General features: G+C 36.8%; 1 protein-coding gene across 1 annotated transcript; it reads left to right on the forward strand.

Moving 5' to 3' along the window:
* On the forward strand, nucleotides 1-14973 carry LOC121409608 (monocarboxylate transporter 1-like). Its single transcript, XM_041601518.1, has 4 exons — nucleotides 1-253; nucleotides 1489-1629; nucleotides 7036-7968; nucleotides 14510-14973. The coding sequence occupies exons 1-4, from the start codon at nucleotides 58-60 to the stop codon at nucleotides 14644-14646; spliced, it is 1407 nt and encodes a 468-aa protein (XP_041457452.1). The 5' UTR covers nucleotides 1-57; the 3' UTR covers nucleotides 14647-14973.
* The last annotated feature ends 1563 nt before the right edge of the window (nucleotides 14974-16536 follow it).

The raw sequence follows: 16536 nt of genomic DNA on the forward strand, positions 1-16536 counted from the left end.
CTCCTCGGGGGTTTAGTCTGTGAAAACTTATTGTCAATAAATCTGTGGTTGTCAGCTATGAAGCCTTCGACGCCGAATCTTGATAGATGGCGATACATCATTGTTTTAGCAAAGTTTATGGTCCATTTCTTGCATCCTGGACTGGTCAAATCACTGTCTGTCCTTGTTCCAAGTCTGGTCATCCAACTGGACATGGAATATTCAACCGCCTTCATCTTCGTCACTTTGGAAACGGTCATATATCATCTTGCATGTATGCTTCAGATATTTTTTAATTTATTTTTCAAATAAAAATAATTTATAGATAATTCTGGCAGAGTGGCGATTGGTATCATTTGAGCAAAGCGACTGCTGCTCTGACTCAAAATAACTAAAAATCGATTACTGACTCGTTTATTCGGGCGATAGTGAAAACTATTTTCCCCTCAGTAAGCTTTGAGAGTACATGTATATTGTTTTCCTCGACCTTTTGTTTCGGGAAAAATATATTTCTTTTATTCATCTCTTTCTGAATTTGTTTCCCCAAAGGTAGCCATTTCAGCTGTTAACTATTATTCCAGTAGACCCTGCAAGACATGTTTTATTACCATTCTCCATTCTCGCACGACGAGCGCCTGACAAGCTAGCAGGCAAAAATTCCCTTTTTTAATATGACTCGACCGGCAATCGAACCAATGACCTCCCGTTCATCTGGTGGGCGCCCTACCACTCAGCCATCATGCTCGGTACGCATAGAGACTCAAGATCACTTTGGGGCAATAGTTCATCCACTTGCTAATAAATCAGGCCAGGCGTATGAGTAGCGTTATTAAAGGTAATGTCCACCTCAACAACTGGTTGGTTTGAATAAAAATAGAAAAATGTAACGAGCATAACACTGAAAATTCCATCAAAATCGGACGTAAAATAATAAAATTATATTTTTAAGTTTCACTTAATTTCACAAAATAGTAATATGCACATGCAGATCGGTATGCAAATGAGGGAACTCATCAATTCACTTACTCTTTCTTGTGTATTTTATTATATAAAATATTCTGATTTTCTCCTCATTGTCCTGTAAAACAAAGTCTGATTTCCCCCTGAACATGTGGAATTACCATTGTTTAACATTTTATGGTTCAGTCAAGTTGGTCCTTATTGTCAAATTTGTAAAAATCTAATTGTATAATTCAAACAGTGTAAAACAATAGAAATAGTGAATGAAGGATATCATCGATTTTTTTTTCATTTCCATGTGACAAAATTGTGCATATAGCCTATAACTATTTTCTGAAAAAAAATAAAAATTTTAAAATGTCATAACTTTCCTATTTTACATCCAATATTAATGAAATTGTCACTGTTATGCTTGTTGGATTTTTCTCTTTTAATTCAAATATTATTGCAATTATTTTTTCGGGGGGGGGGGTATTTGTAATTTAAACAAGTTAAATGGCAAGATCAGCTGTTTCGTTAGCTGCTTATCATGTCTGTATCCTTTCATAGGTCCAATCAGCCATCTTCTGGGCAAAAGGTTTGGTTGTCGCCTTGTCTCGATAATCGGTGGCTTCCTTGCTACAATTTCGCTTTTGGCCGGTACATTCAGCCGAGGAGCCTCTTTTCTTGGTTGTTCATTCTTCTTCACAGGTAACAAAATATATGTGTGGATTTCCTCGGTTACAAGTGACCTTCTGCCTAAAGTCCGCCGCACATCTGTACATTACATGATCCGACTTCATGTACGACGTGATTCGTTTAAACTTTCGAATTTTTTCTTTACGTAAAAAAGTTGACCGAAAAAGCAAATTATTTCATTTGAAGTTCAGCATAATGCTTAAATCAAAATTCTACTTTACTGCAAACCTTGTGGTCCGATTAAAGTCCAATTCAAGCCGCAGTCGATGGGGGTGTCATTACGATTCGAAACTGAATTTGATTTTTTTTTTCTTACAAGGGTCTTGAAATAGATTTGGATTTCGATTTAGTATTCATACCACTATTTAGAACTTCAATCGTTAAGATTTTACCATTTGGTTTGCCATATAAATGTTATTACTATTACTTTGGATCGAAACAGATTGGGCAGTGTGCGCCGAGCTTGATAGATGCCCCCGCGAATCCTGCAGTAGTCTCATAGATCGCCATGATCGTAATTATTATATCTCTGTACTAGCATGGACCTATTAGTCCATGGTTATAACAACTGCATATTAACCCATCAGGGCAATGGGAGCGATTTTAAAAGAGGGTGCAGGTTTTGAGAAAATAAATGACAAGCAATAAATGAATGAATGAACGAACGAATAAATGAATAAATATATAAATAAATAAAATAAATAAATAACTTAATGAATAAACAAATGAAAGGGATTTTGTTGAATTTCTACTTTTTTAGCATACCAACCTTCCAGGGGATGCTGTCTATGCTGTATAGCATACACATCTTCGGGGTGCTTCAGCACACCTTCAGCACCCCCAGCAAATTTGCTTCCCAGGGCCATGCTAGTCCATTGGCAGATTCATTTCGAAAAAAGTGGAGAGAAGTGAGCAGCCCCCCCCCCACCCATCACGCAGATCATATGGGCGATTCAAAGCAAAAGCGGACATTTTTAAAGAATAAAAAATAGCTCTATTTCATATTTCTATCAATTTTTATAAGTCATATGGGAATATATTTAAAAAGGGGGATCATAATTAGCCTCATTTTTTTCTTGGGCATCTCCTTATAGGAGAATCCTAACCATACAAAAAATTATGTACATGGGACTTCATATATTTTTTTCAATTTAACTATTGTTTATGTTCTAAAATTTTCAGTTGGATAAGGTCATCATTTTTACATAATATCAAAAGAAAATTTTCAAACATAAGTTGCGGGAAAGGTTTAAAAAAATCGAATTTCTGGTGCCGGACAAACTAACTACATTTCATGCGACTGACCGGAATTTTTCCATCCACATGAGAAACTCGAACTTGCTTTCCAAAGTCAAATATCTTATTTGTGACTTTCATATGTAAGTAATCTTTTGCAGGTATTGAAGTTGGTAAACGTTTCTTTTCTTTATTTGAAAGAATTATCAAACAGTAATAATTCACCTTTTCCACGTCCTTTTTGTGTAATGCAACTGACCGATTATGGGGATGACATGGAGTAAATAATATACAGCTTACAACCATTCTGTACGTATTGTTTTAAAGCCCCACTTATCAAGATAAACTGACTGTATTAACTTGACAGAAAGACTCGCCCCTGTAAAACTGACAGCACCAAGTATTAGAAAAGACACGTAAAAGTGTAATGCGACTGACCGTGAAATCGCCCATATCTATTTTTGACATACGTATTTGCATGTATCTATTTTGGCATACGTATTCGCGTAACAGAAAATATTGAATTTTTTATTCATTTTATTTTATTTCTGCATTCAAGATGAATATACAGCATAACATCTAGGTGATACATTTGAATTTTACAAAACAATAAAGCAATTATCATAATAAAGCAACTAAAAATAAATATCAACAAGAAGCAATATACAAGAAAAGAACAGACTTTAAACGAATGCAGGAGACCGCCATCGTGAGCGGTTAAGCTTGAGAATGACGGCGGCCTCCCAAAAATGGTACATATTATGTCTTTCTTCATTGATCAAGTTGGTGCAATGCAGATGCAGGTGAAAGTGAAAAGGCAGTTGAATAATTAACTTGAAGAGGGGGGGTACATACGATTCGATGTTTTTTCTTTTAATAGTAGCTTGAAATGAGTATATTATTGAACATGACTTAATATTGTCTGGAAAGTTGTTCCAAATATCAGGACCATGATGTCGAATTAATTTATGAGTTATTAATATCTTGGGGTTGGTGAGATGGAAGTTTCCTGATGTGCGGGTTGGGTATATACAGTGCGTCCCAGAAAAAACGAAACCGAGATTTAGCGATCATTTATCATTACTTAATCATAAATAAAATAGACAAATGACCTACCAATTTAAAGCTTAGAATCTCCTCTTTCATCTGATATTACATACATTATTTCTCATTCACGCATGAGTGAGCAAATACAATTTGAAGAAAGGATATCAAAAACTCATTTGGCGGGGGGTATCTGGGTTTCAAAAAGAAAACCACATTTTTGAAAAGTTCAATATCTCCTCTTTAATTTGATACCTAAATTACAGAAAATGGTCAAGAAATAAGAAAGTTCTGGTCATTTGAAATAAGGCTTGAATTTCAATAATTTCATAAAATGAAGAGGTTCTCCAGGCTGGCTTTCAAACTCACTCGACACTCCGTTTTGTTGACGATCAGCCATGCATTGAATCTTTTGTTCACCATGTGAAAGCTTCTGTGGGAAAACGTTTATCTCATGAAATTATGGAAATGCAAGCCTTATTTCAAATGACCAGAACTTTTTTATTTCTTGACCATTTTCTGTAATTGAGGTACCAAATTAAAGAGCAGATATTTAACTTTTCAGAAATGTGGTTTTCTTTTTGAAACCCAGATACCCCTCGCCAAATGAGATTTTGGTATCCTTTCTTCACATTGTTTTTGCTCACTCATGCGTGAATAAGAAATAAGCTAAGTAATATCAGATGAAAGAGGAGATTCTAAGCTTTAAATTGGTAGGTCATTTGTCTATTTTATTTATGATTAAGTAATGATAAATGATCGCTAAATCTCGGTTTCGTTTATTCTGGGACGCACTGTAGAAATGAACAGATCTGTTAAACCTAAACATGTTTTTAAAGGACGGAGGAAGTTGGTTATTAAGATATTTGAACATAAAGATAGCTACTTGAATCGTATTGATATCAAAGATTTCTAAGGTTTTGAGTTTATGAAACAATGGGTCAGAATGAGCCAAGTAATGTGACCCTGTGCACATACGGATTGCTCTTTTGTTTTGTAGTTTAAAGATAGAATTGAGTTTAAAAGAACCGCAATTTGCCGAGACGACATTACAATATGTTATATAAGGGAGGACTAAGGAATTGCATAACAAGAATACAATTTTGTCAGGAAGAGTTAATATTTAATTTGAAATTATCCCAATACTTTTGGAAACGGACATCGTAACATGATGTATGTGTTGATTCCAAGTCAAAGATTCATCCATAACTACACCTAAAAAATTAGATGTCTTTTTTAAAGATAGGATTAACTTTTGCTATTTTGAATAAATCTGGAAAAATACCTTGAGATAGGGAGTTATCAAATATGTGCGTCAGAGGGCTAGCAAGAAGGTGAAAATATCTGGAGTAAAAGTATGTGACTCAAACAGGGGGACGTGAAAATGAAAAGTACCGGAGGGTTGGAGAGAGGTCAACTGCAAGTGTCCAGGTGGTGCATGTGCGTGAGGGTGTGTGTTGAGGTGTATTCATGTGTTCAAGTGGTGCTATGGTATCAACAATAGGAACATATATGAATGCAAAAAGGGTATAAGACCCATCTTGGTCAATGATGGCTGGGCAGCAGAGCACAGCCTGACCACCCTAAAAATACAATGGATGAAACAATTTCAGCAAATAAAAACTTAAGATTTTACTACGAGGGAATTGAAAGAAGACAATATTTACAGAACAGAACCATGAGTCATAGCAAGAAGTAAAAAAAAATTGAGTCAATACAATAGACTTCTAAGCCTGTAACAAAAAGATGTCTTACATAATCTACATATTGAACCAATACATTAAAACCGCACACATTCACACACACACACCCACACACACACACACACACACACATATATATATATATATATATATTGAGGTCTGGCGTCAAGTAATATCATAGAATGTTTTTTTTATTTTTTCATGATGCATATAAACACGATTTATACTGTCCCATTTACACGAATCATCGATTTATAATTTAGTTAATGAACCTTCTTTGCTATTGCGCGTGTTGTTCTGAATCATTTAACGTGGCCGTAATTTCGGTATGAAAAAAATATATATTCTTGACATTTTTACGAAACATACCCGATGAAAAGACATCATTTCTTATAAGTCGACTTGGCGAAAGTGTATCTCGCCATGTTCCGAAACTTTTTGTATGTCGACTTGGCGTTATAATGTACAATGCGTCCCACAAAAAACGAAACCGAGATTTATCGATGATTTATCATAACTTAACTACAAATACAATAGACAAATGACCTACCATTTTAAAGCTTAGAATCTCTTCTTTCATCTGAAATTACTTAAATTATTTTTCATTCACGCATGAGTGAGCAAAAACAATTTGAAAAGGGGATACCAAAAAGTCACTTGGCGGGCCGTATCTGGGTTTTAAAAAGAAAACCACATTTTAAAAAAGTTCAATATCTGCTCTTTAATTTGATACCTCAATTACAGAAAATGGTCAAGAAATAACAAAGTTCTGGTTATTTGAAATAAGGCTTGAATTTCAATAATTTCAGAAAATGAAGAGGTTTTACAGGCTAGCGTTCAAACTCACTCGACACTCGGTTTTGTTGACGATCAGCCATGCATCAAGTCTTTTGTTACCGTGCGATAGCTTCTGTGGAAACCGGTGAAAACAAGTTTATTTAATGAAATTAGGGAAATACAAGCATTGTTTCGAGGGATCATAACTTTTTTAATTCTTGACCATTTTCTGTGATTAAGGTATCAAAGAAAAGAGCAGATATTGAACTTTTTAGTCATGTGATTTTCTTTTTGAAATTCAGATACCCCCCGTCAAATGAATTTTTGGCATCCTCTCTTCGAATTCTTTTTGCTCACTCATGCGTGAATGAGGAATAATCTAAGTAATACCAGATGAAAAAGGAGATTCTAAGCTTTACATTGATTGGTCATTTGTCTATTTGATTTATGATTAAGTTATGATAAATCATCGCTAAATCTCGGTTTCGTTTTTTCTGGGACGCACTGTATATCATCATCTTGACATACAACTTTGTGTATGTCGACCTGAATGGCGAAATAAATTTTCTCGCAAGTTCGACGAATCGATGGCAATTTAAAACTTCCGTATCAAACAGATATGAATCAAAGTTTTTTTGGTATTTTTTTTCTTTTGTAGGGCTTTTCGCTTCTCCACTGAGGCAAACATCATGTGAAACACTCCATCAACACTTCAGAGAACATTACGGAATGGCTACGACAATAACTCAGTTGGGAAGTCAGCTTGGGAGTTTCTTGTTGCCATACCTAACTGTTTTATGCCTGGATGCCTATGGACCGAGAGGCAGTCTTTTATTTCTGAGTGCTATGATTTTTCATTGCGTTCCAATTGGAGCGACAATGCGTCCACCCCGATGTCAGAAAGATCGAATTGAAATTAACGATTCTAAACAAACAGATCATGTAGAGCGTGAACTTGAACCACTTCGAACAGGTGATGCTGTGAAGTGCTGCAAATTTTCGGGTAAAGAGGAATCCGCCTCAGGACTCATGGACTCAAAGTCAGATCTTCACACGGAAAACGAGGAGAAAAGAAATGTTCAACATTCAAATGTCAATGTGGTCCGTAAAACTCTTCATGATACTGTCGATTTCGTTAAAGCTGAACGTGTTTTTACTTTTATATTGCTTCCATGTCAGGCCTTGTTCGATATTTCCTACTGCGGTTGGGTAGTATTTCTATTCTCTTATGGAATATCCGAAGACTTATCGAACGATGAAGCCGTTTTCTTGGTGATGATGGGTTCTATCGGCGGCATAACTGGGCGTTGTTTTGTCATAGCAATCTTGTACAGGTTTCCTCTCGCGTCACCTCAACTTTTGGCATTAAACTATTTGGTAGCATCCACGTCAATACTGGCCTACCCTATCAATTCCTCTCCGACATATTTGTCAATTTGTTCACTTTTTGCCGGATTCGGTTTTTACAGCGCGTCCTCGACGTTATACGGAGCTATCTCTGTGAATGTGGACAAAGAAAACTTTCCAAAGGCTATTGCTTCCTCTCTCCTCGTGAGTGGAATATCTTATCTTATTTCAGGACTAATTACAGGTGGGTATAACATTGGATATGGCATGCTAATGCTAGAAGTAGGTCCTATACAGTGCGTATTAAAAACAAGTTTACACTTAGAAAAACTCCTGTAAAATTATACATTGGTAATATCCTGGTGATTTTTCCACATTTTAACATTGGTTCAGATCCATTTAAGCAAATGACGATATAACTGTCGAAAATTATTTCCGCTTGAGTGAGCACCACTTACTTTTGAAAAGTTAGTAAAATGGGATTTGCGCAGGACTTTGAAAAAAGTTATGCGAATAAAGGTAGACCTTAATCATGAAGAACATGTTGAATTTAGCCAGTAAAATTGATTTGAATATAATACTATGTTTTACCTTTTTAACCCGTTTCCTTGCTCAAAACACTTCGAAATGTGCGTTGCGCCGCACCCCGCTCCCCCACACACCGAGGCCATCGTGACGATATTTGCTTTACACTGAGCTGTGATTTTACATGAAATGGCTTAGGCTTGAAATTCATTTTGTGAATCATTGTCAAGCTTGGGAAAAGTGTGGAGAAACAAGTGTTAAATGAAATGTAAACCCACTTTAAATGGGCTTATTTCGAAAGGGTGGGTGCTGTCGCGTTAGGGTGCGTCAACGCGAACGCGAAGATTCGTCCACAGCCCCCCCCCCCCGGTTTGGCCGAAAGGGTGCGTTGGGAGCGCCACGTCGCGTCGCGTTCACTGGATTGCGCCCTTTCGTCCAAAGCCCCCCCGGTTTGGACGAAAGGGTGTGTTTAATAATAATGAATAAATAAATACAAATATTTATAAGAAAGCTGAACAAACAAAAAAGACGAGTGATATGTGAAATTTGCATAGGAACATAAATTTATCATATGGCACAAACATTCTTTTTAAGGTAAAAAAAAAACAATGACGGCATGCTGCATGAGGATTTTTCGGTGGAAATGTTTTATGGTTTAATATTGATACATGTAAAAATTATGACTGATTTCAAGGTTCTTTCAAATAAAAAAAAGTAACTTACCTTCAATTTGATACTTTGCAGGTGTGTATTTATTACAAAGGAAAACATTCGTATACCTGGAGATATTTGGTGTCCCCCAAATTATAAAACTTACGGCAGATGTGTCCTGGAAGGGCAAGGCCAAAATTGATGTCGGGTCAGTATTCACAACGTTTAACTCTTCAGACCCTACCTTACTATATTTTACACTTGAGACCCTGCCTCAGTATATTTTGTGAGATGTATCTGTTGTGTATGTGTGCGTGTTGTGTGTATAATAATAATAATAATACTTATAATAATAAAAATAATAACAATAATAATACTTATAATAATGATAATAATAATAATTTTCACCCCAAAGAGTGAATTTATGGAAATGAATTTGGAGTGAAAAATTGGCGCCAAGTGGCTTATTGCAAGGATGGGTATCTGATTTTATTATTATTATTATTATTATTATTATTATTATCATTATTATTCTTAGTTGAACTTTTCTTTCTTTTCCTCAAATTGTCAATGCTTTAAGTGATGGAAAATTCACTATTTTACGTGCAAATTGGCAATGTTTGACAAAATACCTTATATTCAGCTTTCTTATAAATATTTGTATTTATTTATTCATTATTATTAAACACACCCTTTCGTCCAAACGGGGGGGGGGGGCTTTGGACGAAAGGGCGCGTTCCAGTGAACGCGAAGCGACGTGGCGCTCCCAACGTACCCTTTCGGCTTTGGACGAATCTTCGCGTTCGCGTTGACGCACCCTAACGCGACAGCACCCGCCCTTTCGACATAAGCCCTTTAAATGATAAAAACTTAGTGAAAAAATGCTGGAGATGTCTGATATAAACTTTTGTTCAGATTCAGTTATGTTCTTAGATCCAGCTGGCACAAAACAGGTAAGGTTGTGCTTACTAAGTGTTGAAATTCCAATTTGGGTGGCACAATTGTTAAAAATTCTTGAATGTATCCGTTTTATTTCAAGTGACTAAAAGTGTAATAGAAAGGTACGAGAAATGTTTTGCAGGGTAAGTTTGATTTCGCCCTTTACCCTTGACACAGCATGACAACGGGCATTTCTGTGCAAATAGTTTTCCGCGAGCTTTATGGAAATGGACAGTGCTCAGTCATGTGTAACATTCTGTCAAAACTTTTACTTTCATTGGATAGATGAGACCCAAACCCAAGATTATATGTGAAAAAATTACCAACATGTTGCATATTATTTAATTCCCAGGGCTTTTTTAAAGTGTAATTTTTTTGATACGCACTGTATAGTCTCAATTATAGACAATTCATAAGAATTAGCATCTAAATGGGCAAATGCACAGGTTGACGGGGGAGATATTTTACCCACCTACATCCACTTAAACTCACTTTGAGGTGCACGATCCCCAGAACAATGGTGCCAGCTGCCCATTGACATCCAAGTTTTGACAATTCTCAGTTCGCATAAACTTCGGCTGCTGTTCGAAGATCCTTGCAGATTGGCTCCATCTCATTTTTCCTTTTTTGGTAATGATGGGTTCTATCGGTGGCATACCTGTACAAAATTGCTATGTTTGTCATAGCAATTTTCTACAGGTTTCCTCTCGCGTCATCTCAAATTCTGGCATTAAACTATTTGATAGCATCCACATCAATATTGGCCTACCCTATCAATTCCTCTCCGACATATTTGCTAATTTGTTCCCTTTTGACGGATTCGGTAAATGAAGTCAAAAGCAGAGCAGCATATGTATTCTGTGCGTGAGCATGTGCCACTCGCAATTTTTTTTTTTAATTTCGATTGCTAAGATTTTACAAGTTGGTTTGTCTATATCAGTGTTATTACTATGTTAGATCGGATCGAAACAGATTGGGGAGTGTGCGCCGAGCTTGATAGATGCCCCTACGAATTCTGCATTAGTCTCATAAATCGCCATGATCGTAATTATTATGTCTCTGTACTAGCGATTGGCGTGCATGATTATTAACCCATGAAGTCTATGTGATATCATGACTTGCGTCTACGGAATAAGAGTATGCATGTGCGTGGACTTTATATCTTTAAAATGAGCTTGGTAGCCTTGGTTAATTTCCTAGTGTTGAATTTAGTTAGATTAATAAGAATGCCATTGAATTCATCTTCCTTGATATTTTATTGTATAATATTTAGCTTTAGTTTTTCATAAAAATAATTGTTTTTATGCAGATACAGCATATAGCCAAATATTCAATTTGGTAACTGAAATTATTTTTTCTCATCCTTTTTCGTGATTCAAAGGCGTTTAGCTTACTATGAACATGTGGAATGTGATAAGCTCATTTTTACGTTATTGGAAAAATTAAATTGCTAATTATGGACATCTGTCACAAACCTTCTTGCAAAGTTTGATTGGATATTTAAGAAAATTTAATGCTTCAGTGAGCACACAATATTCGAATTCATGCAAATGAGAAGAAAGTTCAAGGTCTTGGCCCCGCTCTGTGCCGTATCGAATGGTTATCTGAGTGTGCGAGCTCTTTGGATAGTGTCACTCTGAAGCCATGCGCGAAGTTTCGTGAGAAAATTACTGACAGAAGTAACAAAAACCGTTTATGAAACAAACCCTTATTTCACTTTTGTTAACATTATCTCTCATAGACATTTTGTACGTTATGGATGCATATTTTCGAGAATAAGTAACCCCCATTCAATATGGTGGAACTTTTTTTTTCAAAGCTATCTTTAGCACTATCATTTGGCAGTAATGCTTATCAACCTATGGGCAGAATTCTATGAATAAATTAAATCGATTTCTTTGTTTATGGATGAGTGAGCACGCCTCAAAGGAGTAAAAGAGGTTTTTTTATGTCACAGATTCATTTTGTTGTCTTAATCATCCATCTTTTTCGTCACCACACATTTTCCGAACTTTTACACTGTCATGGTTGAGTGAGCACACTCGAAACTCGAATTAATACTCAATTTACTGCATAAATGTATTCGTTTCCTAAAAAAATTTCAGGATCAGTTGAATATATGGACAAATAAGTGGTGGATCCAGAATTTGAAAGTGGGGAGGTATCGAGAATTTGGGGGAGGGGAGCCACTAACATTTTCCAATTTTAACATGTTTTAACAAGTTAGAGGATACTACCATAAACCCATATGAGAGGATCCGTCTTCACAAAAACAATGTTCTTACTCAACCATGAACATACGTTATCAAAATTTTCTGTAGAGTGGCTAAATGATGGATAGTAAAACAATATTATTGCCATAGAATTCACCAAAAACAACCTTTGCCCAACTTTGTATTTACACAATCTGAAAAACGACTCTTGTGATTTTCCAAAATGGTCATTTTTAATTCAATATTTGATTACTCATGCATGACCAAACCGATCAATCTCGTTTTCCCCTATGGGTTGCCTAATGGGTGTAAAAAAAAACTTACGAAATATTATGTCTCCAAATTATTCCGTTCGAAAATTACAGCATTTTGATTTAGGGGGGACTTACTTTTTTTTGTTGTGTATAGTATCTGACTTTTGTTGGCACTATTTGTGGAAAAGATGTATGTTGCAGATACACTATTTTGCCATATTTCACGAAGCTGGGTGGCTCACTCATTTTGATGGGAGAAAAGTGTAACTAACAGATACATCTTTTTATCAAAAAACACTGCGCACTATTGCGGTACTTTTGGATTGTATCTGATCTGTACGATACATCCTTTTACCATCAAGAGTTGGTAAATTTGAAAAAAAGTACAGCAGATAGCCCATTCTATCTTGAAAACTAAAATACCTGTGATTATTAGATCAAGATAAATGAAAAGAGCTCCCTGAAAAAAAACCCCACCAAATGTAAAACATTTAAAAAGTCAAATTTTCAGATACATCGTTTTGCCATGTGACGGCCGCGCAAGTCATGAATATTCATATCAAGAGACTTTGGATCTGGAACTGCAGTGTTGATGCTGTCCATACACTCGCCGATGATCAGACAGCGTCCGACTCTATGCAAACGAACAATTTTGGGCCTAGGAGGCAGCGATTTAACAGTCGGAAATCTACAGGAAACTAATTCCCGGTGAATCCTACGATGCTCGTGAGATGGCCGGATGATGAATTTTATTGGTAGAGTCACCTACAGAAGTCAAACGATGCCTGGGCGATGCCGGCCCGACGTTTCTTTCTGAGGGAGGTCCTCAGCGATATAACTGGTGCAACCTTCTTCGTCTTGCTCTTGCCGTTGTCCTTGGCTGGCCTCTTCTTGGTACCATCTTGGACCTGTTTCCTTTCCCTCTTGGCGTCTTACTTGGCTGTGTTGTGTTGTGCTGTGTAGTGTACAATCGTGCTGATAAATGTAAATGTGAAATGACTTAGTTTATGAACTGCCCCCGATCCACCTCTGATCACCTACCGATGTCAATCACATTAGCTATACATCGTTCATACATCGATACATACCAGTCGGACCTCGATCTGTTAGGGACCACTGACATCGGTTGATAATCGGCCGAGATCTGCTCTCAGGGACCTTCAATGCTAGGGACACCGGTCGATTCACAACCGGACGTCGGACGGTACTTAGTGACGTTTGTCAAGGATGGATGGGCGATTAGAAATATCTGCCGAGACATATGAAAATTTTAGTTCCCAGTAATCTTTGACCGAACAACCTCCCTCTCCCATGCTACCTTAGAGCCATCGTACGATCACGGCGATCTGGCCGGCAACCAGGCCAAACTGGCCCAAAACAACAACAACATCGCAATTACGTCGTAAACCTAATCTGACTGAAATGTGACTTAGGTATTGGAGATTACAAAAGCGCCCCATGACAATTTTGTTCGCTTCACTTTCCCGCTTTCGAGATTTTTTATTTCGTACGGCCATGATGTAAATTTCGTCGATTATATTCATGATGAATATGACGGCGAGTCCAAAACCATCCAAGAGCGCCGGGATCGTGCACTATAAAATGCAAATTACACAGGGTTTCGTTTTCTCCCAGCCCCCCCCCCCCCACTATTCCAATGAAGTAAAAAATATTCGAATGATATTTCGATATTCTGAAAGAGATGTGACATTTGTTCCTCCTATAAAGGGTATACAATAACCCCATTGCCTACTTGAGAAACTGTGCTTTTTGTCTCTTGCTTTCCGGATATTAATTTTACCTTTTTTTGTCCCGTAATATTGCGATCGTACAAAAAAAAAGGTTTTTTACCAAAGGTTATATATCACTTCTAAAATTACCCTCTTTTATTTGTACTTTTGCTGTCCATAAAGTGCAACTTGAATGACTGACAATTTTTTGAAACAGACGAAGGTACGAAAATATGTTTTGCTGTTTACTTGTCTGCCAAAATGGTGAAATGTCAATGTTCTAACGTCTGAAAAACAAATTCAATGACGACTATAGTTTTTTATATACTATATATATGATATTTAATGATAGAAAAAACTCGAATATAATTCACATTACCGAAGCTTTATACTTGCTTTAAACGCCTTAATTTTTTCTGTTAATTAAATACGTGTATGCCACTAATCATTCACTGTGTCATCTATTCTCTCAGGTTTTCTTTACGATGTGTTCGGTTCATACCGGGTTACTTTCCGCATCTTAGGGATTCTTCTGGCTGCCATCAGTTTGCCAATCCTGATTTATATCTGCAAATCTTCAGAGCGCAAAAAGACTACGAAAGACGGATGAACAGTAATAGGATATCCGAAAGATAATTGACGGAATTAATGCCACCAGTCAATATGGAAATGAGAGGAGACGTGTCGAAGAATAATATTGGAGGTCATTAAGTCCAAAATACTGTAGAACCTCCTTTTTGTAATTTTTTTATGATCTTTTAGATCACCGACCTTTAATTCATTTATTCAGTATACAGGGTGTTTCTAAAAAGGTAATCGAAATTCAACGGCCTTTTTAAGATTGCACCGGGGATATTCTTGTGATTTATATAATTTCAAAATGTTACACGTAACTCATCAAGGAAAGGGGGGAGGAAATAGGAAGAGAAGGAATCAGAGGGGGAGGGGATAATTCAGAAGTTAAAAAGAAGAAGAAAAAAGTAAGTCCTTGGATTTGAAGGACGAGGGGTCCTTATCCCTTACCCCCTTTGCAAGTAGAGGAAAGAGAGAATGAAAAATGGAAGGGAAAAGGGAAATAAAACGGGATGGGGAAAGACAAATGAAGATAGGAAGAAAGGTGCCATGCCGGTACCATGACGGGCCGGTGCTGTCTGGTGTATACTCATAATTCATCAACCTATGTTATTACAAGGAACAAATAGAAATCGACACTCTTTACCAGCATGACCAGTATTGTAAAGAATTTAACATGTTTATTCGGCTTTCAATTCAAAGCATACATATTTTTAAATACTTCTTACTCGAACAAAATTTAAAGGAGAATGAAAGCTTTGGATCAATTTAGCTCGTGTGAAAAAAAAAGATAAAGACATGATTTAATGAAAAATAAGGAATAAAAATCACAAGAAATATGTGGGCATTTGCAGCAATGCGATTATGCTGTGTAATTACATACTTATATAACTCCCTAATACATGATATACTTCTGTATATATTTTGCTAAAACTCTCACTTTTATCAATTCTATCCATGTATAGATCAGATGTCTTTTTGACAGGAGGGCATTTAAAAGAAGTTTCACAAAATACGTCATGGACAAAGAATTTTTAAAATCACCAGCATGAACACAAAATATATTTGTGGGTGTATTCAGCGCACAAAAAATGATCTCCATAGCACATGATTGATCGTTATATTCAAATGCGCAACCACCCCCCGCCCCCTTTCTTACCGGCTGTCCAATTATGATTACCCTATCGTCATCGAGCTTTCCACGCTACGTACATTCTATTCGGAAAAGTTCGCCATCGAATTCGAGAAATATACCGTCATTAAAGACTTCTTGTCTAGACTGCAGAAGCCTTGTCGTTTCTAACATTATCTGTTCTTCAGCACTAAAATTCTACAATAGCAGCGGCAACAACAAAAACAACAGTGATAAAAATGATAATAATAATAATAATACAGTGTAATATCATTTCCATAGCGCCTTTTCTTGGAAAGGCACAAAGCGCATTAAGGTTTGGTCCCGGGGGGGGGGGGGCACTCAGTATATAATGCATAGTGGGTATCTGCCGCGGCGCATACATTCGTAATTCCGAAGCTTCGGATATTCTGAAGGTTCGTTATTCCGAAGGTTCGTATTTCCGAAGGTTCGTAATTCCTGAGGTTCGTAAGTCCGAAAACGAAATGAGGTTCGTAATTCCGAAGGTTCGTTAGTCCGCAAAACACAGTGAGGTTCGTAATTCCGAATGCTCATTAATCCGAAAACGAAATGAGGTTCGTTAGTCCGAAAACGTAATGATAAACGAACCTAATTTCGTTTTCGGACTGACGAACCTTCGGAAAAACGAACCTTATTTCGTTTTCGGATTATCGAGCCTTCGGAATAACGAACCTTCGGAATAACGCCACAAATGTTCGGATTAACGAACCCTTTTACGTTTTCGGATTAACGAACATCGAGGTATAGGCAATTTACGTGTTTCGGAATTACGAA

Source organism: Lytechinus variegatus, chromosome 2 (assembly GCF_018143015.1).
Source record: "Lytechinus variegatus isolate NC3 chromosome 2, Lvar_3.0, whole genome shotgun sequence".
NCBI lineage: Eukaryota > Metazoa > Echinodermata > Echinoidea > Temnopleuroida > Toxopneustidae > Lytechinus > Lytechinus variegatus.